This window comes from Phragmites australis, chromosome 24 (genome assembly GCF_958298935.1).
Source record: "Phragmites australis chromosome 24, lpPhrAust1.1, whole genome shotgun sequence".
Lineage (NCBI taxonomy): Eukaryota > Viridiplantae > Streptophyta > Magnoliopsida > Poales > Poaceae > Phragmites > Phragmites australis.
In genome coordinates, this window is record NC_084944.1 from 1,776,711 (window position 1) to 1,803,617 (window position 26,907).

General features: G+C 43.1%; 2 protein-coding genes and 1 long non-coding RNA gene across 3 annotated transcripts; all 3 read left to right on the plus strand.

Moving 5' to 3' along the window:
• Positions 1-6,888: 6,888 nt before the first annotated feature.
• Positions 6,889-11,251, plus strand: LOC133907953 (probable trehalose-phosphate phosphatase 2). The gene is made up of 12 exons (XM_062350087.1): positions 6,889-7,130; positions 8,413-8,516; positions 8,597-9,097; positions 9,179-9,319; positions 9,430-9,501; positions 9,605-9,730; positions 9,815-9,871; positions 9,948-10,049; positions 10,157-10,234; positions 10,332-10,472; positions 10,562-10,654; positions 10,757-11,251. Exons 3-12 carry the CDS (start codon positions 8,885-8,887, stop codon positions 10,805-10,807), a joined length of 1,074 nt encoding a protein of 357 aa, XP_062206071.1. The 5' UTR covers positions 6,889-7,130; positions 8,413-8,516; positions 8,597-8,884; the 3' UTR covers positions 10,808-11,251.
• A 1,758-nt stretch (positions 11,252-13,009) lies between these two features.
• LOC133907803 (uncharacterized) lies at positions 13,010-14,311 on the plus strand. The gene is made up of 3 exons (XR_009908037.1): positions 13,010-13,111; positions 13,669-13,874; positions 14,229-14,311. It is a non-coding gene; the product is annotated as an uncharacterized LOC133907803 (long non-coding RNA).
• Positions 14,312-16,649: 2,338 nt separating this feature from the next.
• LOC133906940 (14 kDa proline-rich protein DC2.15-like) lies at positions 16,650-17,384 on the plus strand. Its single transcript, XM_062348908.1, has one exon. It carries the CDS (start codon positions 16,717-16,719, stop codon positions 17,101-17,103), a length of 387 nt encoding a protein of 128 aa, XP_062204892.1. The 5' UTR covers positions 16,650-16,716; the 3' UTR covers positions 17,104-17,384.
• The last annotated feature ends 9,523 nt before the right edge of the window (positions 17,385-26,907 follow it).

The following is a 26,907-nucleotide window of genomic DNA, read 5'->3' on the forward strand; positions in this document are numbered from 1 at the left end:
AGCGCACCACCACAGTCATTCAAAGCTGTCACCGTCATCGCCTCGCTGGCTCTATGCCACGCCGCTCCCGCCTGAGCGTCATCGCCTGGCCCTACGACACACTACTCCCGCATGAGCGCCACTGCCGCCGCCTATCGTCGTCTCGTCGGTGCTGCAGCTCGCTGCTCCCACATGAATGCTGTAGCAAGCCGTACCTCGCGACGCACTGCCGAGCGCCGGCCGCTGCCGGACTGAGTGGCAGATAGGGTTTAGAAACCTTAGCCACCCCGTGTTTAGAACATGTGGGTAGGCCAAGTTGGGCCGGGCCGACCCAAACAGAAAGTAGGCCGGCCTAATAGAGGGTAAAAACCAAAGAAAAAAATAAGAAAAACAAAAGAAAATATGAATTTTGCATTTAGCCCCTAGGTTTTCAAGTATCTGAGCGCAATCCCTAAAATTTTGCATTTAGGCCCCTTGTTGTTCTAAAAATTATCCAAAGGCCCTATTTTTTGAAATTAGACCCTATAGTTTCTGGAAATTATGCAAATCCTGGAATTTTACATATAAACCTATGGACTTTGCAGAAATCCCTAAGAATACTTTTTCTTACTGAAAAGTACCTCTAGAATTTGAATTTTGCATTTGTTTTTAGCAATTATGCAGTATTTATTGCTATAGTATTTTTACTGTTTAAATTGCATGTTATGCGTTTCAATTTAGTAAATTCGAATAATAGCGTATAAGATATCAGAAAATTTGCAGTAATCCAATTTAGCAATATGATGCAACTTTACTAGCAGTAATGCTTGCATTATTAAATTTGTAGATGGTTAGCATCACGAACAAGGAGTTCACTGAGCTGAGTGCTAATGGTGGCAACTATCTTACTTAGACGTTGGATGTCCAGATTGTACTTGGAGCGATAAAATCTTTGTGTTGCCATTGGACTTAGAACAAGTAGTGCAATGGTTTTCACGGAGGATATGAACGATCAAGCACTTCATTTTCTCTGCTACCATCTCTCTCCTACTTTGAAGAATAGGTATATGGCAAAGACCAGCACTAAGGCACTATGATACGCACTGAAGGGGCGTTTTAAACACCTTAAGTACACCATCAAACCTCTTGTACAACAAGGATGGGTATGGCTCTGTTTTCTATTACTACAAGCATATCACAGAGTACAACTCCGTGTTGTACCACATTTGCACAATTTTATGTCTCTATGGGAAAAAGATCACCAAAGATGAGAAAATTGAGAAGACTCTCTCCATTTTCCACCCGAATGCGACAGAATCCGCACGCAATCACCGTCAATCAAAATACAAGAAATATTATGAACTGATTGATGTGTTGCAGCTTCATGAAGTTTATGACGAAGTCATAAAGAAGAACTTCTTATCCCAGCTGCAAGGGAAGAGCAGTGGCCTAGAAGTCAATCATAGTTTTTAAAGCACGCAAGAGCCGCAATAAGAAGTGGGGGAAGGGAGGAACAAAAGTGGTGGCAGACAAGGTCAAGCCTGGTGATGATAATGGCAAGACAATGAAAGAAGTCAAGCCATATGATGAGCAGAACCAAAATCTACAAAGCAACAAAGCATGTTGTGAAAGCATACAAGAAGAAAAAGAAGAAGAAGCTAGAAGCACACCTCACAATTGCAGTGGGGATGAAAATGGACAAAGTAGCCGCAATAGAAAGAGAAGCATCTCACATGGAAGTTGATGATACTCCCACACTGATAGTAAAAGCCCTCCTAATGAATTATGCAGAGGCCCCTACTTTGTTCTCCTCTACTGCCATAGAAGATGCCATGAAGGATGAAGCAGGAAAAAAGACACTGAAGAAGAAGTGGCCGAATATTTCGTAAAATTTATCTATAATTAGAGAAATTAGTCATTTATCTAGTTGCTGAATTTAAAAGGATTGAATGAATGAATGAAAACTCAAGAAGAGCAAGCTTAGCTGCAAATAATATTTTTCGATATAGAATATGTGTGGTGCCCATATGAAGGAAGTGTGTTTTGTAGATAGTGGAACCATAAACAACATCTTAAGAGAAAATGTGTATTTTCAGTCTATCAAAAATAGCTCTAGAAAGGTGATGCCTGTCACTGGTAGTGATAAATGCATAATAGTTTCTGGAAGAACCATAGTCATACTACCTATGGGAACTACTTTGCATATCGAAGAAACATTGTTGTACCCTAAATCTGTAAGAAATCTCTTAAGTTTTAAAGATATTCATGCTAATAGTTTCCATGTAGAAACTGGTGAAGAATATGGTAGGGAGCACCTACTCATCACTAAGTGTCCAAATTTTACTTGATATATTAGCTATGGATCTCCCTCTTAGGGAGGTTGGAGTACCGCTACTATTTCATGGGATACAAGACTTACCTTAACATTTATTGTCCATGTTGAATAATTGTGATCATCAAGTGTGAGTTCATCGAACTCTTGACTGATCATTTTATCCAAAATAGATTTGACCATATATTTGATTAATTTATCATAGGTAAATTAAAAATCATCATGCAGATATTGTAATAATAATGAAAAATTAGTAAAGTCAAGTTGAGACTTGAATTTTATAGTGTAGACCTTAAATTATGTAGCTAATACGTTGAAGATAATCACCAAAGGTATATATCTCACAGTAGGAGGAGATATAATATGATATTTATCAATTGATGACTATGTTTCTACTACCTTGTGTTATGCTAAATAGAATATTTGAAAGAACATGTTGATGGTAATCATTAAGTTAATATGACAAAATGTAAACCTCATAGTAATGGTAGATAATCTGCAAATATGCAGTAGATGCCATTGTTCTATTATCTTGTGTTTTACAAATATTAAATGGAGGGTAATCACTTAGAAGGTAATCACCAAAATGTAGATTTCAAATGTAGTGATTTAACCCTTTGATGGTAGTCACTAAAAATAGTGTAGACCGCATAGTAATGGTTTAACTCTTTGAAGGTAGTTACAAAAAAAATGGTGTATACCGCACAATAGTGGCGCGAGTAATTCGCTGTTATAAGCATAATCCGCAAATATTGCAGTTGATTTCATAACATCCACGACCTTCTGTTATACCGATATTAGTTGACGTAATCACTTAAATTGATTTTGCATTTTAATTCTACTTGAATTAAGCACTTGAGCATAAGAGCTCTTTAGGCTTAATTAAGGTGAATTAATGTATAATCTTGTAAGATAATGAATCTCAATTGCAAAATTAAAGCGATCGTAAACACATGGAACATTACATAATATTCCAGAAAAATAGGGTCTGTAATGCATATTTACATGATGTAAATATAGTACAATGCAATACATTTAAAACTATAGGGTTGAAATGTAAAAGGACAATTCACTATATTTTTATAACTCAATTTCACCTAAATGTAGGGTCTTTTCTGTCAAAAGGCCATTGGCCTTAGGCTACCGACTGAATGGGCCAAGCCAACTTTGGGCTGAGGCCCAGTTGGCCTTTGGGCCCATTTGGCCCAGTAGGGGAGCCACCCTGTATAAAAGGTGAGGAGGAGGGGCGGTTAGGGTTAGGCTGTTGCCCTACCCCACCCCATCCCACCTATGGCGTCACCTGCATGCTCGGGCCGCCGCTGCCAGGCCAAAGCTATCACTGGTGGGCGAACTAGACCGCCGCCGGTCGACAGGGGCCGGCACGGGCGGACCGCATCGAGCAAGCCGACCCACATCACCTGTGACCACCGGGCAGGGCGAGGTTATTGGCGGATTAGGCTGACCATCGGTTCTGGCCGTCGGGCAAGCACGGGCGCAATCACGCATGCAGATGCGCCACCATGCTCAGGTGCCACTGCGCCCTCGACCATGCCTGGCCGACCGACATGCCGCCGTGGCTGTGGCCAACCTCCATTGCCCCGATGGGTGCCCCCTTCAGAGGTTGGAGGGTCTCGACCGGAGGTGAGCCGCCTCTGGCCTCCTGAGACGCTGGTGGGTTAGTGCCTCCTACTGTTTGGACCTGGATCTGCGTGATCCGACCATCGAGCAATGTCAGAGAGGGTGGTGCGGTTGTCTCTGGTGGCCTAGAGCAGTGTGCCCTAAGGGGCACTGTCGATGGATGAACACCGCAAGCGGGGATCCTGAGGGACCCCCTTTGAGATTCGGCCGGGGGGCTGGTCCTGAAACTACCTCGTACGTGAGGTTAATGCGTGTGGGACTTAGGCGGGATGAATCGTCGTTGGCTAGTAGGAGTAAATGCACTAAAGATTTAGACAAGTTCAGGCCACACAGAGGCGTAATACTCTACTCCTGTGTGTCTAGTGTGTTATGATACTCTTGAAATACCTTTCTCTGGATCTCTAGCACTCTCATTTTTCTCTATGTTACAAGCTCTGGCTATCTCAAGTCAGGTTTTTCGTCTATCTATCAAGTTGGCTTGTTCGTCTCCCTTTCTATGAGGGGCTCCCCCCTTTTATCTACAGGGGGGAGGCCCTCCGGGGAGTGCCCAAAACGAGGGCACAAGTTCCCATAAGCAATAAATAGAAAACAATCATCATGGGTCTACAGTTGGTGTTACAGAGGGTTGAAAATGCGTCCCTCGGATGGTCCCATCGGTCTTCACGTCCCAACTTCGGCAGGCGCAAGGGCGCCCCCCGGCCAGCCTCTGAGTGCTCTCTCATCCCCGTCTGGTCAGGGTAGGTCTGACACGATCTGATGCAACGGGGCGACAGTCGATAAGCCTAAAGCCCATCGAATATATCTTCAAGCCGTCTGTCTCCTTGGGCCCCGTAAAGGGATATGCGATGGGACCCACCGCATTAATTGTGCCCACGCCTTCCTGCCAGGCGGTGGCAGGGGCTGACGTATTCAGTATGATAGGCGTGGGGGAGAGTGGTTGGATGTGACCGGCACGCTCCCCCTTAAATGCAGCATCGGGCCTCCCACCGATCGACACCTCATCGTGAAGTCCTTGCGGGGTCCACCGGCAAGGGGCTTCTCGGGTCCTCGGGGAACTCTGGGTACTCGGGGACCAACTGTTCTTGGCCCCGAGCACCCCCTCCCGGACCTGGCTCTTCTTGGGCCCTCAGGGAACTCTGGGTACTCGGGGACCAACGTTTCTTGGCCCCGAGCACCCCCTCCCGGACCTGGCTCTTCTTTGGTCATCGGGGCATTCTGGGTACTCGGGGACCAACTGTTCTTTCCCCTGAGCACCCCTTTCTGGACCTGATTTTTCTCGGGCCCTCGGAGAGATGGTCTCCGAGGGAGGGCGCCATGTGGCACTGCGCTATCCTGGCCTCAGGACTTGGGAACCCCCGGTTTCCATATCACCAACAGGCACCACCGCAATGCAGCACGGGCCTTGCGGCTCTTCGCTGCTGCCATGAGGATGGCTTGATTGGGTGTCGCTGTTCGTTTTATGGGCAAGGGCTTTCGCCAGAGGAGGGCACCACCACCGGATCTGTTGGATCCCATCGCCCTAGCTTCACATTTGAGGAAGGCGTCACCGCGCGGTGTGTGCCATCGGTGCATGATTGCGGTGGTAACTGGAGGGTGCCTTCTCTAGAAGCCACAGCAGTGACTGGGGAAGGCATTTTCGTCGGCCAAGATGAGGGGAAACACCAAGAAGACAACAGTCTCAAACGACATGGAAATCGAAGGTGATTCTGTTCATCGCTTACTTTATGTCATTGTTTCTTTTGGGTGATTCAATTCTATTCTTGTGTTCAATGCAGGACCAAAAATGCGTCGTCGACCAAGTAGAAGGAGTAGAGGATACCAAGGATCTCCTGTTGTAGCCTTCTTATTTCTTGTTCATCGGTTGATGTGCTCGCGTAGGCCCTTCTGTGCAGAGGCCTTTGTGACTCTGGAGTTCTTCTTCTTGATTGCTCAGCAGAGAGCGTGCTGATAACGTATTTAGAATGGAAATCGAGAGCAGTAAAGAATGAGAGAGTAACATTAACTTTTTTATTCATTGATAAGAGAGTTTACATATTATACATGATGAATGAATATGATGAGAGGATATACAAGGGAGACATCCATTCCTAATAAACATAACTCTTGATAATTAATCACATAATTATATCTAAAAGGCATATATTCATAACAAAATTCACGCCCCCCAATTGAGTTTGCAAGTTGCAACCACCACTACATGATGCCAGCAATAAAAAAAAATTCCGTAACGCAACAACATTATCTAGATTTTTTTTTCCCATACAACCATGCCGGATTCCGTCACGAGCAGCAATAGAATTACAACAACACATCTAGTGATATCAATAGCTTCTATTACTGTGCCAAATGAAATGACACACCAATACACCACATGGTGTTAGGCCTTGTTTATTTTTATTATAGATTGTCATAATTTGAATTCTGAGAAGAAATTAATTTCTATTAGATTATAAATTATAGAATTCCGTAGTATAATTTAACTTATAAAATATAAGGATCAACTTTAAAATTAAGACTGTTATTGGAATAAAAAACAAACCGTCCTCCATAGTGACAAAACACCAGTGGGAAAACAAAAGTGACTGCACGTTCGACAAAACGGAAGAGAGGGAAGAAAGGAACACGCGCGCCGCACGAGGGCCGAATCGCGGGGCCGCCCACGTGGCGCCACAGGTGGCCAGCGTGCGCCCACGTGGAGATCCGGTGGACCCACCTCCGCCAACGCAGCACCACGTGTCGGCGGAAACGGTCAAGGATTCGAAGGCCTTCCCTCCAGATGCCGGGCCCACTCTCGTTCCCACGGGCACATTGGGCCCCGCACGTGGCGCAGTGCCATCCGTCCACGTCAGCAAAAGCTCGCGGAGTGGGCCCCGCGACCCGGTCGCTGTGGGGTTCATCCCGTGCTGAGCGAGATCGAAACGAAGCGCCCGTGACCTATACAACCGGTAACTACTTTCTCCGCCTCCGATTCTAGAGAGAGAATGAAGAGAGAGAGTAGAGAGAGAAAGAGCGAGTCGACGCCTATAATTACGGGGCAGCCTCCACCATCTCTCCTCTCCCATCTCTCCTCTCCGGCTCTCCCGTTCGGTTCCCCAATCCCCTTCTCCGTCGCCGCCCACCTAGCAGTTCCCATCTCGGTCCGTTGGGTGGCTCGGCAGCACCGGCATTGGGAATAGCCTCGTCGCCTCCGCCGGCCCGACCGGTAAGGTTCTCGCCCTGGGATCGGTTCTGATGGTTTCTTGCAAACTATGTCGCGGTGTTCATCTACTAGTCGTAGATCTCGTGCCGAATTGATTGCCGGGTTCGTGTATTTTTTTCTTTTTTTCGGGCGTGTTCGCCGGGGGCTCTGCATCACCGCACGACGGCGACGGCCGGCCCGCCGCCGCCCTCAACGGAGATACGTTCCATGTATTGAATAATGGAACCGTATCAGAAGGGCGCAAAAAAGACGCGTTTTTTTTAATCCCTAAAAATACGGCGATGAATAGGTGGGAGGCGAAGGGTGGCGGTGGTGGTTGGCGGCGTGGGATTCTTGATCGCGCGTGGGGGTCCCTACTCCCTACGGCCGGGGGGTGTTCGTACAAGTGGCCGTGCCTTTTCTCGCCCTTTTCCACGATTCTTTTTGGATGTATCGCAAGGGTAGGGAAATGAAAATCTGACCTTGGATGATTGCCGCGGCGCACTGGCCTGGGCTTGTCTTTGGATGTAGCGTAATGCGCTCGGCGCCCCCACCGTGTTTGTTCTGGTTGGTTGGGGTTGATGGGAGCTGTGCCTTTCACTGCCGCCGTTGCGTGCGGCACGTTGCATCGACGAGGCTTTCTTGCAAGCCTGGCCAGGCGCCCTCTGATGTGGAAGCATATGCATATTGATTGGTTGGTTGATGCACCGGTGATCCAATGATCCAATCGATGGGGCCTGTCGATACATCATGATGACTGACCTAATCCATAATTATGTGTTTGCTTTTTTTTTTTTTTGGTTTCTGAGCGCCACCGCTAAACGATTCCATGTGCGCATGCCTTGAATTGGTCTTTTTGTATTTCTTGTATTTTTTGTATGCATATTCATGGGTAGTACCCTATGTAATTCACCACGGTGTAGACTTGAACCGATGACGCGAACCACCACAAACTCTGTTCATCTACCACTAGTACACATGGTGTCACCAAATCATCCACGCTTATGTCATTTGCTGTAATTTTGGTATTTTAAGTTGTTAATGATGGATGGATCAAACTTCGTTTTCCAACTAATATTTGGTGGTAGATAAAAGGAATCATTTCTCACCATCTGAGGTCTTGTCATTTCCCTTGTTTATTCTTCAATCTTGGACAAAAGGTGTACTTGTCTGTTTCCTTTTTTAACTTGGAAGGCAGAAACAGTAACTATGTTGTTCAGTGTCGTCAGCTGTTCTTGCATTAAGTTGTGTGATTTTTCATTAGACCATTACATGACAAAGTTTTTTGTCTTATTTATTTCTGCAGTGTCGGCTGTGATTGTGCACAATTGTTGTCCTTGGAGCTGATCGGTCCGTTGGATGAATGAGTGTTCATTTTAAATTACCTGTGTCGACCATGGCGTTGAACAAGTATACGTCTGAACATTCTGTAGTTATTGTTTTTCAGATATTGCTATGTTTCAAGGCTAAACCTTTTTTTGCTAATCCAGAATGCTGGATCTTTCCGCCTAATGGGCTGGATGCGGTGCATGCACGATTGCAGTGAAAAGAAGACATTGAAACGTTGGTTTTTCATCGACAAGAGGGTTGGTTAAGTCCTTAGCTCTGTGGAATTTAGCAATCCAGTGCACTTCTCTTCTGTTGTTTGTAACTGATTTTACTACAAGACTAAGAGGTAGTGGGAGTGTTGGGTCTTGTTGACGGATTTGAAGACAAGCCTCAACTCTTCTGTTATCGCCGATCATCTCCCAACATTATTAGCCTTGCCTTCTTCTGTTATGACTTTCACAACCCCTACTAGCTTCCCCTCTCCGGGGCTTTGCTTGAATACTGCAAAGAAGAAATCTCTGCCTGGTAAGATTATTGAAGTTCGTGCTACTGGTTGGCTTGACCTCATGATGGCCTCATCACCGACTCGCAAAAGGCAGACCAAGGATGTCATCAATGATGTTCAAGCTGACGATCTTAATTTGCAATATCATAACTGGATGGTATGTATCTGGACCTGTAGTTTGACAGCGTTAAAGAAAGTTGGACAATATGTAGTGATTCCCCATGTTTTACTGTTGTAGGCGAAGTATCCTTCTGCTTTGACCTCATTTGAGGCAATTACTGATCTTGCTGGGAGTAAAAGATTGGCATTGTTTCTTGACTATGATGGAACTCTTTCGCCAATCGTGGACAATCCTGAAAATGCACTAATGTCTGATGAGGTATATTTTCTTTTCTTTAACTCCTGCAGTCTATGTAAAACTAAAGCACAAGTCCTATGTGTGATTCGTATGATTTCCAATCCACTTTCTGAAAGATTGGTGTTTCACAGATGCGTGCTGCTGTGAGGCATGTGGCATCACTTTTCCCGACTGCAATCATTAGTGGAAGGTCTCGTGATAAGGTATATGCTATTATTGTTCATCACAAAAAAAGCTTTTCCTATCGACCTTTTCCATTTTGCCACTTTTGATTCTTTTCTCTCATGGACTTCTTTGTTTTTGTAGGTTTTTGACTTTGTCAAACTAAATGAACTGTACTACGCTGGAAGTCACGGCATGGACATCATGGGGCCAGTTAAGAAGACTACTGAGTCCAATGGTGTCGAATGCATTCGATCCACTGATTTGCAGGTGAAACAGCTTTCTTGATCTTGTACCCACATAGTTTTAATTTGTTTCTCTGTTTCGTAATTTTCGTTGTTTTTTCCCTCATAGGGTAAAGAGGTCAACCTCTTCCAACCTGCAAGTGAGTTTTTACCCATGATTAGTGAGGTATGTATCAACTTCTGGAACTTAGGATGCCATTTTATGTCATATGGTTCGACTTGCTCAGTCTTGTACTTGCCAGGTTTACAAAAAACTTGGAGAGAGTGTCAAGGACATCGATGGTGCAAGGATGGAAGACAACAAGTTCTGTGTGTCTGTGCATTACCGTAATGTTGCTGAAGATGTATTAGTTCTATATCTAAGTGTTTATTTCATACAAGAGGCGTTTATTGGGAATATTTAGCTCAATATTCATCATTTTAACTCCCTTCTTCTATTCTTGCTTCTCAGGACTATCAAAAGGTTTTCCAGCGTGTAACTGCTGTTTTGGAAGATTACCCTTATCTAAGGCTAACCCATGGGAGGAAGGTTAGGATTATGCACAACCAGAAGAGTTTTCGCCTAAACCCTTTTTTACTTTGCATTATTAAATTTTATTTCTATTCAATTGGATTATTCAATGCAGGTCCTTGAGGTCCGTCCTGTAATTGACTGGAACAAAGGGAAAGCTGTTGAATTTTTACTTGAGTCGCTTGGACTCAATGAGAGTGAAGATGTCCTTCCTATGTATGTTGGAGATGACAGAACTGATGAAGATGCATTCAAGGTATACCTAGTGATGGCTAGTTTGGTCAGAAGAGATCGTAAAGAATATAACCCATTTCCATGATACATAATTTCCCTTGGTGCAAATAGATTCTGAAGGCAACCAACCGTGGCTTTGGAATATTGGTGTCATCTGTACCCAAGGAGAGCGATGCCTTCTACTCCTTAAGAGATCCAGCTGAGGTAACTCCTAGTATTTCATTAACCACATTAAACTTTGAATGTTTAGTTATTTGGATGATATCACAATTTAGAGAAATGAAACACCCTTCTTGATGCACATAGGTGATGGAATTCCTGAGAAAGTTGGCAGCGTGGAAGGAGCAATCCACCTGACAGTGGAAGAACGTCGGTTTGGCTGGTCTGCAGAAGAACCAAGAGTATAAATATTAGAAGATATATACTGCTAACCAAATAAGTCGACTATACGGAGGAGTCAAGCCAAAGTGTTTTTGATTTGGCATTTTATAAGAGGCAACCGCATTTTGCTACTTTTTTGTCCCACTTTGATCTCGTGTTTATGGGTTTCAAGCAATTCAATTCTTTCATTATTTAGGTTCCTTTAGTATATACGAATATATTATGAAAGAATTTTGGTTCCTGCTAGTGTTTTGCCGTCAGTTTTGCTCTAGTCAATTGTTTATTCTATATTCTATTGGTCAAGCTGTAAAGAACTGGATCTTTGTTTAAACAGCGTTTAGCTGTCAATATGCTCATACAAAATCAAAGTTGTGAGCATGGACCATGCCTTGCCAGCACATTATGTATTTGGTTTCATTTATATTGCTCGCAATTTTAGGTATACATGTGGACCTGATGTCTGGAAGACTGGAATGTCATTTCCCCTTCGTGACTGACATTTTGTATGTTCATTTAGCATATCCTAAATATAAGTCCACTTAGGTTTATCCTAATGGAATGTCATTTCTCCTTCGTGACTGACATTTTGTGTGTTTGTTTAGGTTTCTCCCGAGTCAATATTCTTTTCATCTTTCGCTAACAACAGGATCTATCATGAAAAATACATTTATAATATAGTTTTATAGGTGTTATTAGTCAAAACACACATTCGAGATCCTGTCGATGTTTATTAGGCTTATATTTGGGATGAAGTAGCAGAAATAGTAATAAAAGCTCGCACTTTGTAAACTTGTACTAAATTGGCAAGTTTGTACGATGCGTTCAGAAGCACTTTGTACTAAATTGCCAAGTTTGTACGATGCATTCAGAGCACTTCGCACATATATTTAAGGATAAATCCATTTATAGCTAGTTATATTTATATTGATCCTCTGACTTAACGTAGCAAGCCGTGTGTCTGAACAGTATCCGCGAGGTTACTCCGTTGTGAACCATTGGATTGAAAATTGATGGGTGAGATCTAAACGCAGCATGGATGATACAGTGCTGCTGCAAACTCAGAGCAATATTCTCACGCACAGCACACATGCTACAGCGCCCTACAGAAATACTGTTTGTGGCACTGTTCATCCGTCATGTCAGAGAATCCATTTCCGCCGGATTTCCCCGCACCCGTGGAGGCCTCGTTTGAAATGTGAGAAAAATTCGAAAACACAATGAAAAATTAAGATTTCTTAAATAAACTGTATAAATTCCTTACGAAATTCTTGCATCACAAACAAGAGTCTAAAAATGGTTCTCCTATTCTGAGTTCTGACTTGTCTTTATCTTGCACGCATTTGACCGCATCTGAGCTAATGACTGGCCTGTTTAGGGAAACTTGATAGCATTTTTTTGGGAGAGGAAAGTAGGGACTTTTACTCAGCATTTGGGACAATGTTTACGTCTAAAATTACAGGGAGAGGAAATAAGCCAAATATGATGGCCATCCCCAAGCGAACAAGCAAATTTGAAAGACTATGGGCCTCCTTATTAGATTCCCTACCTTCGTCACAAACCACACACAATGAAATGACTTGGATCTCTCCTTGATATCTTGCAAAATCATCCTATATGCACATCTGAGCATCTCTTTGATGTTTTTCAACACTCAATCAATCTGATGCCACCTTTAGTTTCTGAATACCGCGATCTTCAGCTAGGACCAAAGCTTCATTACATGCCATCGCCTCCAAAGGTTCAGGATCAGTGACCGCCGGAAACACCACGACACACTCTGCAACAAAATGTCCATTAGCATCACGGCAAACAATGCCACCTGCACCTTTGGTTTCTGTCCTTGAAACTGCTGCATCCACGTTTAGCTCCCATTCACCAACACTCGATGGTACGGGGAGACTTTTATACTCCTATAACATACACATTAGTTATGTATATTTGAAAGATCTTCATTGTTTATTTGAATTGATCAAACAGTTAGGTATAAAATTAGATCTCGTTTTTCTTTTTAAAAATATTTTTAATCTCTATACTCATGTATCGAGAGAATAACCTCACCGTTAATTCTATTATTTATCTTACATATCTAGATAGATACCTATTATTTGTCTTTCGTAAAAGCAAATTGCTTCCTGAGCCCCTTGTGTCGTAGCCTTGGGGCCAACTGCAAGCCTGGATCGTGTTCGTGGGCGTCGGCTGGTGCTCGTGGAATGTAAGGACAGCGCGCGCGCCGCCGTGCTCAACCGCCCTGGCAACCTCGACGCCCTCACCACCACCATGGTTCGTGCGCCGGCGCCTTCTCCTCCCCTCGCTCCCGCTCCTTGTATTATAAATAGCGGATTTGCAATTGTGCTCGCGCGTGTGTTCGGTGGCGATGGGAGTTCCTGTGTGTTCGTCAAAATGCTTGCCGGGTTGTGCGGTTGAGGGGTTCGGTGCACTGTGGGCGTGATGTTCGATGAAATGCCCCTGCGGTCACGCGCCATTGCAGTTCGATGAAACACGTTTGGTGCTTTATTGGGAGCCATTGTGATCATTTGCGTAGCATGTCAGGTGTTTGATGAAATGCCTGCACAGTCATTTTTTTATGCTAGGTGCCATGGTGTTAAAAACGAAATGAACTTTTGGTCATGCAAGCTTGATGCTTGGTGAAACATCTCCTCCTGCTGTTTGATTGGCTCCCCACCCCCGCTGCAATGCAAATGCTTGCTGCTTTGTTTAATCCTGTGTCTGTACTGATGATGTTCATTTCAGTTTAATGACGAATGCATGGATTGTATCTTAACAGTTCCGTATTGGTGGTAATTGATCTAACTTTTGGTGAATGGCCGTCTTGATAGGGAGCTAGGCTCAATAAGTTTTATGAATCATGGGAGGACAACCCAGACATTGGCTTTGTTATGATGAAGGTATGGCGCTTCATCATTTTCGTGCTCTTATTGTTGCTAAAGAAATATAAATTGAGGTGTTGATCGCGTGAAGGGCAGCGGCCGAGCATTCTGTGCTGGTGGGGATGTTATTAGATTGCATGAACTTGTCAGTGAAGGTGAGTGATTAGGCCCTGCACGGCATATAGTTTGTGTTTCATCGTGAACTGTTGATAGTGATGCTTCCATTATATTTAGGAGACCAGCCTGTACATTGTATTAAGTTGGCTGGCATGTTTGCATTTATAAACAAGTAGGAAATTCTTATGATGGCACAAATCAAGCAAGTCTCCAATGCGCTCAACCTCCTTCACTTGTCTTTAAAGGTTGATGGCAAGAATGCCAAATAAAAGTTTTTCAGTTCAAGTAAACTATATATTAAGTTCCTTCAATTAGAATGGTCCACTGTAAACTTATATGCGCAGTCACATGTACAAAGGTTACCTTCATTTTAATCCTTCTCTTCTCATCAGACAAGTTGGAGGAATGCAAGGATTTTTTTCAAGACGTTGTACAGGTTCATTTATTTTTTGGGAACATACTTGAAACCGCACGTAAGTTGGATTGTGTTTTATTGCTCCAAAATTTAAAATACTATTGAAATAGTTATAAAAAATTCTGAAAAAAAGTATATTGTAGAGGATGTTATAATCTATTTCTTAACGGACGCACTTTCAACGGAGGGTAGGAGCTCATTTTTGTAATTTTTCCCAAATAAAAAAGATTCCGGTCTTACGTCCATTCTAGATGTTTCACGCTAGTCCAGCCGTCTGCTGGCACAGCATTCCAGCCCATGCAACGTATCAGTCGGTATCTTCGCCATGCAAGGAAGACGATGGTTTCTCACGGATCCAACTGCTCAAAAGCGTGGGCTGATAACAATCCGCGTGGGTGGGAGATCGGAAGATGTTAACCCAGCCGTGCCGCTCAGGTGCTCGGCGGCTCGGCCTCGCTAGCTCTCCTCCTGGGCCGGTCGGTGCTCAGCCCGTCACCTCTGTGTCAGCCTCCCTCGGCCACCAAAACACCATGACACCCACGCCGTTCTCCGCACCGCCGTCACGTCTGCTCGACCGTGTCTCGTCTAAGAAATCACGCCATCCGCGCTGCTCGGCGCTTAGGTTATCTAGTTTTAGATCACTATTTAGTTTATTTTTTTACTAAATTAATTAGGCAAATACGAATCTTTAATTTATTTTTTAAAATCTTAGATAGATCTAATAACCCAAAACTACAAAACTCATCCCTACCTTCTTCGCATCAGAGCAAAAGCCAGGCAGACGGGACGATCTGCTGGGACGTAAGTAGTTTGTTGTGCCTTCAGGGTTTCCTTGAGCTATAACAAGCCATGGCACGTCAGACTAAAACCCTTAAGATCATCCATGCTTTGAGAATTGATCCGACTGGGCTTCGGTTTCACGAAAAGCACCAGGAGGACATCAGTTCATGCGTCCACTTAAATTGACAAGAATGGGCGTTGAGAACTCCATCGCACATACGTAACCAGTAGTGGAATCGAGTTTTATCTTACTTAAGTTGACTTCAAAACAGGGCGGACCTAGCCCAAAAAATAAAGAGTGCATAGTAGTGATGGAGTTCTGTAACTTTACGGGAAATAAGCTTAAGGCCCTGTTTGTTTGTTTTTTTTTTCTTCTGTTTCTGTTTCTGCTACTGGCAGAAGTCAGAAACTAGAAGTCAGAACAAACGGGGTTCTGGAGAAGTGATTTCTGGAGAAGCCAGACTTCTGAGGAAAATAAACTAAAATTGAGAAGCTCGCTAAGATATGCTTTTCTGAGAAGCTATGTGCTGAAAAGCTAAAAATTTATTGTAGGAAATAACAGTCTATTTCTAAAAACAGCTTTTCAGACAAACCAAAAACACAATTTTTCAGAAAATCTTTAAAGCAGAAACTCAAACAGATAGACCTAAGTTCACTCCAGTGATTTGAGCGGGAACTGTACCCTCACTGCGCCTCTCAAGGTTCGCCCCTGCTTCAAAAACCGATCAGTTCAGTGCCTACATATGAAAACTAGCTGTGGTCTGGAGCTTTGGAAATCACGATTACACTGAGCTCCAACTTGCTGCTTGGGTCTGCAAGGTTACGATCTGAACATTACCGGGAACTGCTGGTCTCGCATGCCTAATCCAAGCAAGCAAACAGTACGGAATATTTATGAACTGGACAGAACATGCAAGAGAATATTTGAGTATGAACACAACACAGTTGAAGTAGTCACGGACCGATGCACGTCCAGAATCCAACAAATTATCAAAAACGGAACGATCCGGGTGCGCCAGCTCGAACAGCACATGCACGGCCCCCGCACGCGAATCTTTTCTAAATAATATTATTTTATTAAAAAATTACAAAAAATATTATTTAAAATGAGAAATTTACAGAAATATGTCTCAATCAGCACTTCAATTACCGAATAGCTTTTAAATATGTTGAAAAACTAGATCTAAAATTTCTAGCCACTTTTAATAATTAAACTGATTCAAATGTAAAAGTGTTTAACTAGAAAGTTATATATATGATTAATAGATACAATTTTTATATAAAGATCATCTTCAAATGCGATAATATGAAATGTTGTAAATTTTTCTTTCAATATTGTCTATAGGATACATGACCTGTTGGCAATTAAAATACTGACATATCCCTACAAAATTATATGTCGAGTATCCGGTTGCCGATAAAAGACTAAGTCGGCACTTTGATTTAGTTGACAATTAGAGTGCCAACTAACAAATATTTTTGCGTCTTTTCTATTTTAATATTAGTTTTACAATTTTTCAATAAAATAATATTATTTAAAAAATCTCTCGCAGGCCTCCACCTCTCCACGCACGGCCGCTATAAATACCACTTGCCATGCACACATTCTCACACAGCAAGCACAAGCAGTAGCGCTAGTACGTGCACAAGCATCTAGTTATCTCACACGTACAGTACTCGCAACAATGGCAGCGAGAGCCGCGCTCCTCCTGGCCGTCAGCCTGGTCCTCGCCGCCGTGGCGAGCGCGACCTACTGCCCGCCGCCGCCGGCCCCGACGCCGCCGACGCCGACGCCGACGCCATCCAGCGGCAGCGGGTCGTGCCCCAGGGACGCGCTGAAGCTGGGCGTGTGCGCCAACGTGCTGGGCTTGGTGAAGGCCAAGATCGGCTCGCCGCCGTACGAGCCGTGCTGCTCGCTGCTGGACGGGCTCGTCGACCTCGAGGCCGCCGTCTGCCTCTGCACCGCCATCAAGGCCAACATCCTCGGCATCAAACTCAACCTCCCCATCGACCTCAGCCTCATCCTCAACAACTGCGGCAAGAACTGCCCCAACGACTTCCACTGTGCATAAATCCGTCGATCACCGCCCCGTTCATTCCATGTCGTGAGATGATGCTTGGTTCATGGATGATCTCGCCCGTTTGAGCTTGTTTGTTTTGATTTGTTTCTTCGTGCATGATTCTATGCACTTCTGCGTACCCTGGGCAATGGTCACTGCATGCATGTATAACCAGTTGGATGTTCTTGCCTGGGGTGATCAGTTACTTGTTGATCATGTGTTGTATTCTTGATTTGTTTCCATGATGATCTGTTATGGTTCGTCAAATAAATGAAGTTTGTGATTTCTCTTTATGCAAAGTTGGAATTCGTTTGGATATGTGCGCGCGCTACCCTCCACTTTATTTCAACAAGTGAGAAAAGAAGCGAAAAAGAAGAAGTTGAGAATATGTACATTGACGTAGCAACCTGCAGGCTCGCATACGAACGTCGTATCTCAACGTGAAGTATTACAAACTTGTCGCTGAATGTCGTTTTGAACATACATATTCATGTTCCAGGAAATGACATTCTCCATATGATATAGTTCAAGATCTGCAAACCTTGTAATATCAAACTAAACACTGCAAAGCTAGCCACCTCCATAGCATATACTGAACTTCCTAAATCTAGAAAAAATGGACGTTCAGGCCTGAGATATGATGTACACTTAAACCAATTGAAACCTTTTTTTACGTACATTACTACAGAAAACCATATTACTATTAGCTCTAAAGTGACTATTACTGCTGATTTTAAGCTTACAGTAGGCAACGAGTAGTGGTAGTCGGAGACTATCACTGCCGACTGAGACACACCGGCAGTGAAGAGGTTATCACTGTCGGCTGAAGGCTTCAACCGGCAATAATAGTCGGTTTTCATGATGATCTGTTATCGTTCGTCAAATAAATGAAGTTTGTGATTTCTCTTTATGCAATGTTGGAATTCGTTTGGATATGTGCGCGCGCTACCCTCCACTTTATTTCAACAAGTGAGAAAAGAAGCGAAAAAGAAGAAGTTGAGGATATGTACATTGACGTAGCAACCTGCAGGCTCGCATACGAACGTCGTATCTCAACGTGAAGTATTACAAACTTGTCGCTGAATGTCGTTTTGAACATACATATTCATGTTCCAGGAAATGACATTCTCCTCATATTGATGTGGTTTCATAGGACAAGCAGACAATACACAAGCAGTGAACAACAAAACATAGCAAGACAGTGATCTTTATGGTCTGGTAACAGATCCACGCCGGTAATGAGTAATATGTTCAAGATCTGCAAACCTTGTAATATCAAACTAAACACTGCAAAGCTAGCCACCTCCATAGCATATACTTCCTAAGTCTAGAAAAAATGGACTTTCAGGCCTGAGATATGATGTACACTTAAACCAATTGAAACCTTTTTTTTTACGTAATGGAATATTGAAACCAACAGAAACTAGCAAGTGTTAATTTTGGCCAATGCTATACTTTAAGACGCCTGTTTTTTTTTTCCAGTGACATCCTCAGTTGCCTGATCGATATCTAACAGCATGCTCTTTTTCATTCTCCCGCACGCCTCCTCTCACCGTGTCGGCCTCCCACTCTCCGTGTGCTCGCCCCCACCTCTCATCCTCCTCCAACTGTCTTTGACGGCACTCCCTCCGCCGCGCTAACCCGGTTTCGCTGGGTTGTCTCCACTCACCCCGTCCAGCACCACCTATCTAGTCGCCTTTCGCTGCCTGCGGCGCCCCCGCCACCTCGCCTCTCCACCCCCGCACCCACCTCCTCTACCAGGCTGGCTTGTTGCCCGCCGACCTCCCTCTAAATCCGGTAACAGACAAATCACTACTGCAAAAATTCTCATAAATGCGGTTCAAAATCGTCATCAGTGACGGATTTTGAACCGATATTGATTACTCGGTACTGATAGTCACTGACTATTAGTACCAGGTATGAAACCAGTACTTTTAGGCCGAAAAAAGCTTCAAATTTTTTTTCACGACTATCAGTACTGGTCGGGTGCTCGCCCGAACGCATCCAATATTCGCAAGTCACACGATATTCACTCGTATATGGCAACCAAGACTCAAACTCAAGATCTCATAGCCTATGCACACGTGTGACCCCCCTAACCATCTTAGCTATCTTCCGTTCGTGAGTATAGTAGCACAATAAATCATTTTGACATATTCTGATTGAACGTTTGAATATCTATTTGGACATCTAAATGACTTCAAATGAAAAGGTTGTCAACTATAAAGCTGTATATCTCTTCAAGTTCTACAATTTTCATAAAAAGTTTTTCCCATCCGACTTCGTGTGAAAATGTTATAAATTTTTTAATATGAGCAATCATCAACCACTGCTGCAACTTTATTATAATTATTTGTGCATTTAAATAACCTCAAATTAAAAAAATTTCAACTACAAAGTTGTAGATCTCATCGAGAGCTATAATTTTTATATAAATTTTTTCCCTATCCAACTTTGTGTGAAAAAGTTATAATTTTTTAAGATAAACTATAACAGTAGTAATCTTTATGTCAGTTCGTAGCTAGAATCGGCACTAATACTGATTATAAGTACGGTTCGTGTCTAGAACCGGTATTGATACAATCACTATCAGTACCGGTTCGTGGCTGGAACCGATACTAATAGTAACTATCAGTACCCTTTTTTCTCCTCGGTCGTTATTCACGTGCAAGAGTTTAATAACCGGCACTGATATATCTTCAGTGTCGATTACTGTTGAACAGGTACTGATAGAACGTTACATATGTAGTGTTCAGCAAGCCGTCGCTATCAATCCCAAAATCCTAACCACTGCAGTTATCACATGTTCACACATGTTTACACGGTCGTCTGATCGCACCTTCTAAATTTCATTCAGGCATCTGAAAATTAGCATGTGTGCGGAATCTAAAATCACAAGGATACACTAAGTGTTGCAAGGCCTCAAATCATCGGTTCGTAAGCAATAGTTTCCTCCAGCTGTAAGTTTGTGATAAACGGCTGGCAAAGACACATACCATCATGCCCCAAAAGCTCCAATTGCTTCAGAATATTCAGGCGCAAACAAAACTGCACTGATCTGTGCTGAAGACGTCCAAGGCCAAACTTCCGGTGCCGATCACTCCCTGACAGCGCGGATGGAATTAAGCAACCGACGCCCCAGCTTCGCCACCCGTGAGCCGGATGACGCCGGCGACAGCTGCGCGCCTCGTCCCACTCACCCCCGATGACTCCCCTGCGCGCACAACTCCGGCGCAAGCAACAAATCGTGAGACCGTGTGCTGGTGCGCACATCAGATCACACAAATGCCAAGGCAACAAGTGGTGGGGAGGGCGAAGATGATGGCGATATGGAAGACTAAAATGGAGCCCAAATACAATTTTTTTTTTGCTTGGGTGCTTATGCAAAGTAACATCCTGGCAGCGAACAATCTGTCATTCCATCGTCCAACTTAGGAGCCAGTCCATGACACCCTCTCGCCTCTCTCTTACCGTCATCGTCGCCATCGCCGTCGTGGTGCTGGCGTGGCCCGTCGGAGCACCGCCACCCATTCCTCATCCGCCACCCCTTTCCTCCTCCCTGAGCTCCACGCACCACTCCCCCCATATCCGATGGAGGTCTAGCACGAATCACTGGGCACAATCCTGAGGTCATTAATTCAGTATATTTCCCCTAAGAAATATATCGACAGATATCTAGCATATTTCTATAAAAAATCATCCAACCAACGCGATGGCACATATCGATTCAGCCAGATGTATGCTGAACTGGTTCGGATGCCTGGGTGCCACGAGCATGATGCCAGTTCCATTTGGCGGCAGCGTTTAAGATATTTGGACCGATTGGGTTCAAGTGGTGGAACTTCGAAAATTCTTAGAGCTGTTTTCTGTCATGGCCCAAATGAGCCCACGATGAGAAGAGAAGTGCAACGGCCGGCTCCGGCCCTTTTATGTCATGGCCCAAAACATTTTCATAAATGACCTTTTGACCAAGCAAAATAACAAACAAGATCATAGGCAAAGTAGATTACGAAAATGTTTTTGAACGAGGAATTTGAAAAAAAATCGCTGTCATGCATGTGTGAAGTTATCAGTATATGTGAACAAATAAGGTAGTTAACGGTCACATTTATTTGGATCATAGCTCAATGTAATAGGAATTAAGCTTAAAAGTAAATTTTGGTGGGGGCAAATGCTATTTGTTGGACAATTTAGCTCGGAATGACATAGTGTTTGACAAAAACAAATATTTATTTTTTTATGTACGTAATTTTTATTATCTCCTCTTGACCAGACAAGTACGCGTACAGATATTTGAACACATGGGGGGACCTTTGTCTGGTTCGGACTTCCAGCTGGTTCCGAGATCAGAGTTCAGAGCAAAGCTGCACGCGTCGTTCATCTGATCGTGGACGGAGATAATCTTGTAATGTAGTCCTCGAGATCAGTTTCTAATGGCGCCCATATCTTCTTGTCCGCCACGTTAGCAAAAGTCCAAGCATGCACCCCACACCGAGTTGTGTATATTTTTTTTAAGTGATCGAATATTGTACCAGCAACGCAAAATAGATGTGTTGATCGCTGACTCGGTGTACTTCGTTGCGAACTCTACTATGTTCGTTAGCGAACGGAGCCGCAAAAATTGACCAGGAATTATGCGAAGTTGCTTGAAACCAACGCGATTCGTCATGACTGATGAACACATCGTCACATGCTCACATGCAACCGGCGAAAATTCAAAAATAGGCAATAAATATTACCGTATTTACTAAAATAGATAATATATCGGTATAATTGTAAATCTAGCGTATGTATTTGGCACTTCAGTGCCGAATATAGGTCGGTCCTGCTCACATCGTGTCGTGTCGCTGCTTTCGATGCGTCAAGTCGTGTCATGTCATATCGTTTTGTTTTTGTCGGCTTTTTAACCCATGTGTTGTTGTCCCTGTACCCACACGCTATTGTCCCACGTTAATTAGTTAGCCCTCACGTTATAAGATGAGAACGAGTTGGGAAGGAGCCGCAGCGCGAGCGAGGAAGGAGAGGAGAGGAGAAGCAGCATCGCAGCGTGTGAAGAGGAGAGGAGAAACAACGCGAGAAGAGGAGAATCGGCCCGAGATGAGAAGAGCAGTAGCACAAGGAGCGTATATAACCTCTATACCGAGTTATATGATAATCGTACTTCACAATTATTATTATTCATTAAATTAGATTTTGTATCATGATGTTACTTCCTAAAAAGTTACCTACACAAATACATTAAATGAATAATAAAATATCGACAAAATTATATTGAAACAAATCTACACACTCACCCATCCAGTCCTTTCTTTACTTATTCGATCGTACCGTGATAAAACTAAATTATGCTACTACACTCTATTCAACCCTACCATCACCAGTAGTTATTGCACTCTATGCAGAAATATGATATGAAATGAGACACACTCACTCATCAAGTTCATCTTTATTTATTTGTTTGTGTCCTAATGAAACAAAGTTGCGATATTGTATTCTATTTAAACCCGAAATGACACATGAAAAGACAACGAATTTGAATTAAGTTATAAATATTTGTATGCATTCATGCTGATAAATAGACATTTAGGTTTTATTTTGAGTTGTCGAGTTTCTCTTATAGTTTATTTCAAATTATTTGAGTTATATTTTATTTTCAAAATATCAAAATGTTTTCGTAAGCTAAAAATATTTTTATTTGTCTTCTAAATGATTTCAAAAACTTGCTGAAATTTTTTCTAGAATTTTTATGCTTCATTTGCTATTTTATTTGGATTTTTATTTGCTCTCCTTTCTTTTCTAAAAATTCCAAAACAAAATAAAATCCTATATATAATCTAGCCGAGCCTAACCTACCTAGATCCAGCCCAACCCATCTCCCTCCCTCTCTCTTCTTTCCTCTCCAGCTACCCACTCCCTCTCGACCCACTTCTCTCCCTCCACTCTCCCTTCCACCTGGACCCGCCCATCCTGGTCTGCTCTCTCTGCCATCGCCTGTTTCCCCGCCTAGGCTATGCCTCAGCCCACACGTGCGGCCTAGCTCCGCAGCCAGCATGCCGCGTTTGCCAGCCAGCCCACACGGCAGTCGTGTCACTCCCACCTTCCGCCATCCCGCGCTGAAGATGACCCATGCCCGATCCGCTTTCAGCTGTCGTCTTCGCCCCCGAATCGAACTAGAGCCACGTTGTCATATCTGAGAAGGAGTCTGCCACTGCCTAGAGTCCAGACCCTCCCCGAGACCTCTCATCCCACCTATATAAGTCCCCGCCTCCCCTCGGTTTTCCCATTGAACCATGCCGCTAAATCCTGAACCTAATCTGCCGAATCCCTAGCTCTTCGTTGTCGCCATTGTTGACACCTCGGTTGATCTCGCCGTCACGCCGCCCTAGAGCCGTTTTGCCCCACCCGAGCCACCCAACAGACCCACTGCCACTCTCCGAAGCTTGTGTCGCCGTCATTCTCACTTCCCAGCCGCCGGAGCTGCCTTCCTATCGAGCTCCCAAATGCCTCTATCACCGAGCCCCTTCCCGAGTCGCACCAGCCGTGGTAAGCCATCAATCGAGTTTCCCTTGCCCTCCTCTTGTTTTCCACCGCTCTCCGTCGCGTCTCGAGGCCACCGACGAGCTTTTCGCTCCGTTCCGGTGAGGTCGCCATCGTGCCAAGCTCCTCCACCGCCTGTGATCTGAGCCACTATCTGTGGTCCATGGCACAACCGTGAGACCAGTCCACTGACCGGTCTACTGTCGCCATAAACCCGACCCGGTCCACAATCTAGAGTCGGCCGATCCGAATCCAGCGCTCCAAAGCCAATCCACTTGCCACGTCAACCATGCCATCTCATTAGCCACGTGTCTGCACACATCATCATGCCACCTCAGCACCACATCAGCAATTCCGTTAACGTGTCAACCCACGTATTTGCCACATCAGCCAAAGTTGCCCAGTCAATTGTCCAGTCAATAATTCCTTATTTCCAGTAAAAAATAATCCCCAAAAATAGCTTTTTTATAGAAACATTCCTGAGTCTTTAAATAGCCATAACTTCTTCATTTTAGCTCCGATTTAAGTGATTCTTGCACTTAAATTTTTCTAAAAATATGATCTATCCAACCATGTTAGTTTTAGATAGAAGTTCTTACATATTTACAGTAGTTTTCCCTTATTAACATCTAGATCCCTACAACATAAGGATATTATTTTTATTAGTTTATATTTGTGACAATGATATATAGTTCCTGATTAGCTTTACATGTCATTGCATTACAAATATGATTTTATAATTAAAATAATATATTAATTTGTAGGTCACCTATGTTAATGTTTCAGTCAATCTATTCTATCATTCTATGTGAATAATTTCCTATCATTCCATGTGAAACCCTAAATCCTATCCGTTTATCTTTCTTCAAAAGAAGTCCAATGATTTATGTTCACCATGTCCTGCTCAACTAAGATCTCAGTCCATCGTCCTATTTCTTTTATGCTTGCAATTTGGAGTTTATCTAGTGTTTATTCGATGTTGCTTTTGCTTGTCGATAGAATTCACGATTAGCCGTCAACGTTTTGGATCTGTTCGAGGGAATTCAAGATCAAGATTTCGACAATGCTAAGCAGCATTAGGTAAAAGGCAAGTATACTTCTTGATTATCTTGAACCTATGTTTTTAAATTATTTTGTTTGACAATGTCTATCAACTTGATAGGTAGTCACCTATGTTAGATTTTCTCTAATTTTTTCTTTATCATTCTTTGAAGCCTAAGTGGTTTATGGTTAGGTGTCTTTCATGGGTAGTAATGCTTAGTCATACTGTCGAGAATATCAGTAAGTGCCTTATACTTGACTAATGATCACATGTAACAATGATGGCAAATATGATGATGAATTTGATATAGCAATATGAAATCTTAGGCCTTGAGCAAATGAGTGTTTATGGTTTGTCCTGGTTATGTTGTTAGTTTAGTATTTGCTCAAGTAACCTATGTAAGGACCGGTTAGTGGAGCGATAATTCAAAAAGTAACATACCAACCACGAGGCTGATATGGATAAAACATGATATACTAGTTAGACTCTATCCAATGTGTGTTGTGTCAGCACAAAAGGGGACTTCTGGGTAGGAGTTAGACTCACGTAAACCCTAGCGGTGAAATCTAGTGGGCAGATGCATACTGGATTAGGCTTTGGTTAGTGATAGATGTCATATAGTGTTTTCTTAGCTGCATGTCACTAGCGTGTGTTAAGTGTTTGCGTGACACAGCAATATGAAATTCACTGTCTCGTGAGGAAAGCTGGACAGCCTCTGTAGAGTGTAAAACTGTTATAACAGTTGTGCCCACGGTTTTAGAAGACTTGGATCCTCATATGATTAGTGGGTTATGGTTATGAGTTTGGTTGTGGTTTTGGTTATAGTACATGTAGTACTATACGGTTATGGTATGCAAGGTGGGGAGCATTATATGCTAGGTGTTAGATTGTTTGGGTTACACTTACTTAACAACTGCTTAAATCTTTTTAATTACATTATTTTTACTTTACTCGTATTTACGTAAATATACCATGTGTTAGGTTGTCCTTGATGTAAGCCTGCATATCATTATTCTTCTATACACTTATTGAGCATGTCGTGTGCTCACACTTGCTATTTTTTCTATACCATGCGACATGTGTAGTGCTGTTTGGTGAGTGAAGATGTTGAATCAAGACGAGATTGTGACGTTCTAGACGTGTGTCTCTCGGTTGGTTGCCTGAGGTATTGTTGGGTACCAATACTTCTGTTCCGCTGCAAATATCTACATAGAAGACAATATATGTCAATTGTTGTAAGATTTAACGTTTATTCTATAAAAATATTGCTTTTATTACTTCATATGTGACATCCTTATGTATGTTAAATATTATGGACACATATAAGCCCCATATGGTTTTATTTGTTAAAATCGAGTGTGACAAAATCTATTCGAATAGTCATGTCCATAGTCATAGACATACGAAAGCAACAATCGTGTTGACTAGACTCGGGGTGCGTGTGTCTTGATGTATGAGTGTGTGGACTAGATGTTTGTGTGATAAGGTTTCTAGCTCTATCCGTCAGAAGCTATGTGGTACTAGAGGTACACCAGAGGTGATGATAGGAACTGTATAGTGAGGTCTAGCTCCTCCCAAGATCGAAAAACCCTAGATATAACTTGTTACCTGGTTTTGAACTATTTAAACTATTTTGAAGTCAATTGTAGATGATACGATTGATACCTGCATAAATTATTTTACGCTTAAAACTAAACTATAAAGTTTTATCTTTGAATTACCCCTTTTATACATTTGTCAACACTTTAAAGAGTATAGGATTTGCTGAGTAACTTCCGTACTTACATTTATTTTTTAGATGAGGAAGCGTGAAGGTGAGGATGAAGAGTAGTCTTATAAGTCGGGTTCACATTCTAGCTGCTTGTAGCTTCAACTTTAGTTTTCTGCTGTGTTTTTTTTTCTCGACCAGGTTTGTAATATATAGTACAGTTTGTAATATTTTATACTCTATTTATGTACAAAATTTAATTATAATATTATAATTGTTATACTGTACCTATCAGACACTTAATTTAGAGACACAGACAGTCGTCCCACGCGCCATGCACGTCGCTGAGAAGGGGCCGTTGTCCACGCGCAACTCAGAGAAGAACCCGCCGTCCCAAGCGCCACTCCACCGCAGATCCAAACCGCAGCCTCCAGACCGTCGTCCCACGCGCCATACAGGTCCATGCGCCAGCCTGTAGAAAAGAACCGACCACCGCTGTTCTCGGGCGTGCAAAAACCGGCTACCACCG

Excerpts from the sequence above, each read along its gene's own strand:
- LOC133907953 (XM_062350087.1), top strand. The coding sequence starts at position 8,885 with ATGACTTTCACAACCCCTACTAGCTTCCCCTCTCCGGGGCTTTGCTTG. Across the intron at positions 9,320-9,429 it reads ATGCACTAATGTCTGATGAG|ATGCGTGCTGCTGTGAGGCA; the intron begins GTATATTTTCTT and ends GGTGTTTCACAG. Across the intron at positions 10,235-10,331 it reads GGCTAACCCATGGGAGGAAG|GTCCTTGAGGTCCGTCCTGT; the intron begins GTTAGGATTATG and ends TATTCAATGCAG.
- LOC133906940 (XM_062348908.1), top strand. The coding sequence starts at position 16,717 with ATGGCAGCGAGAGCCGCGCTCCTCCTGGCCGTCAGCCTGGTCCTCGCC.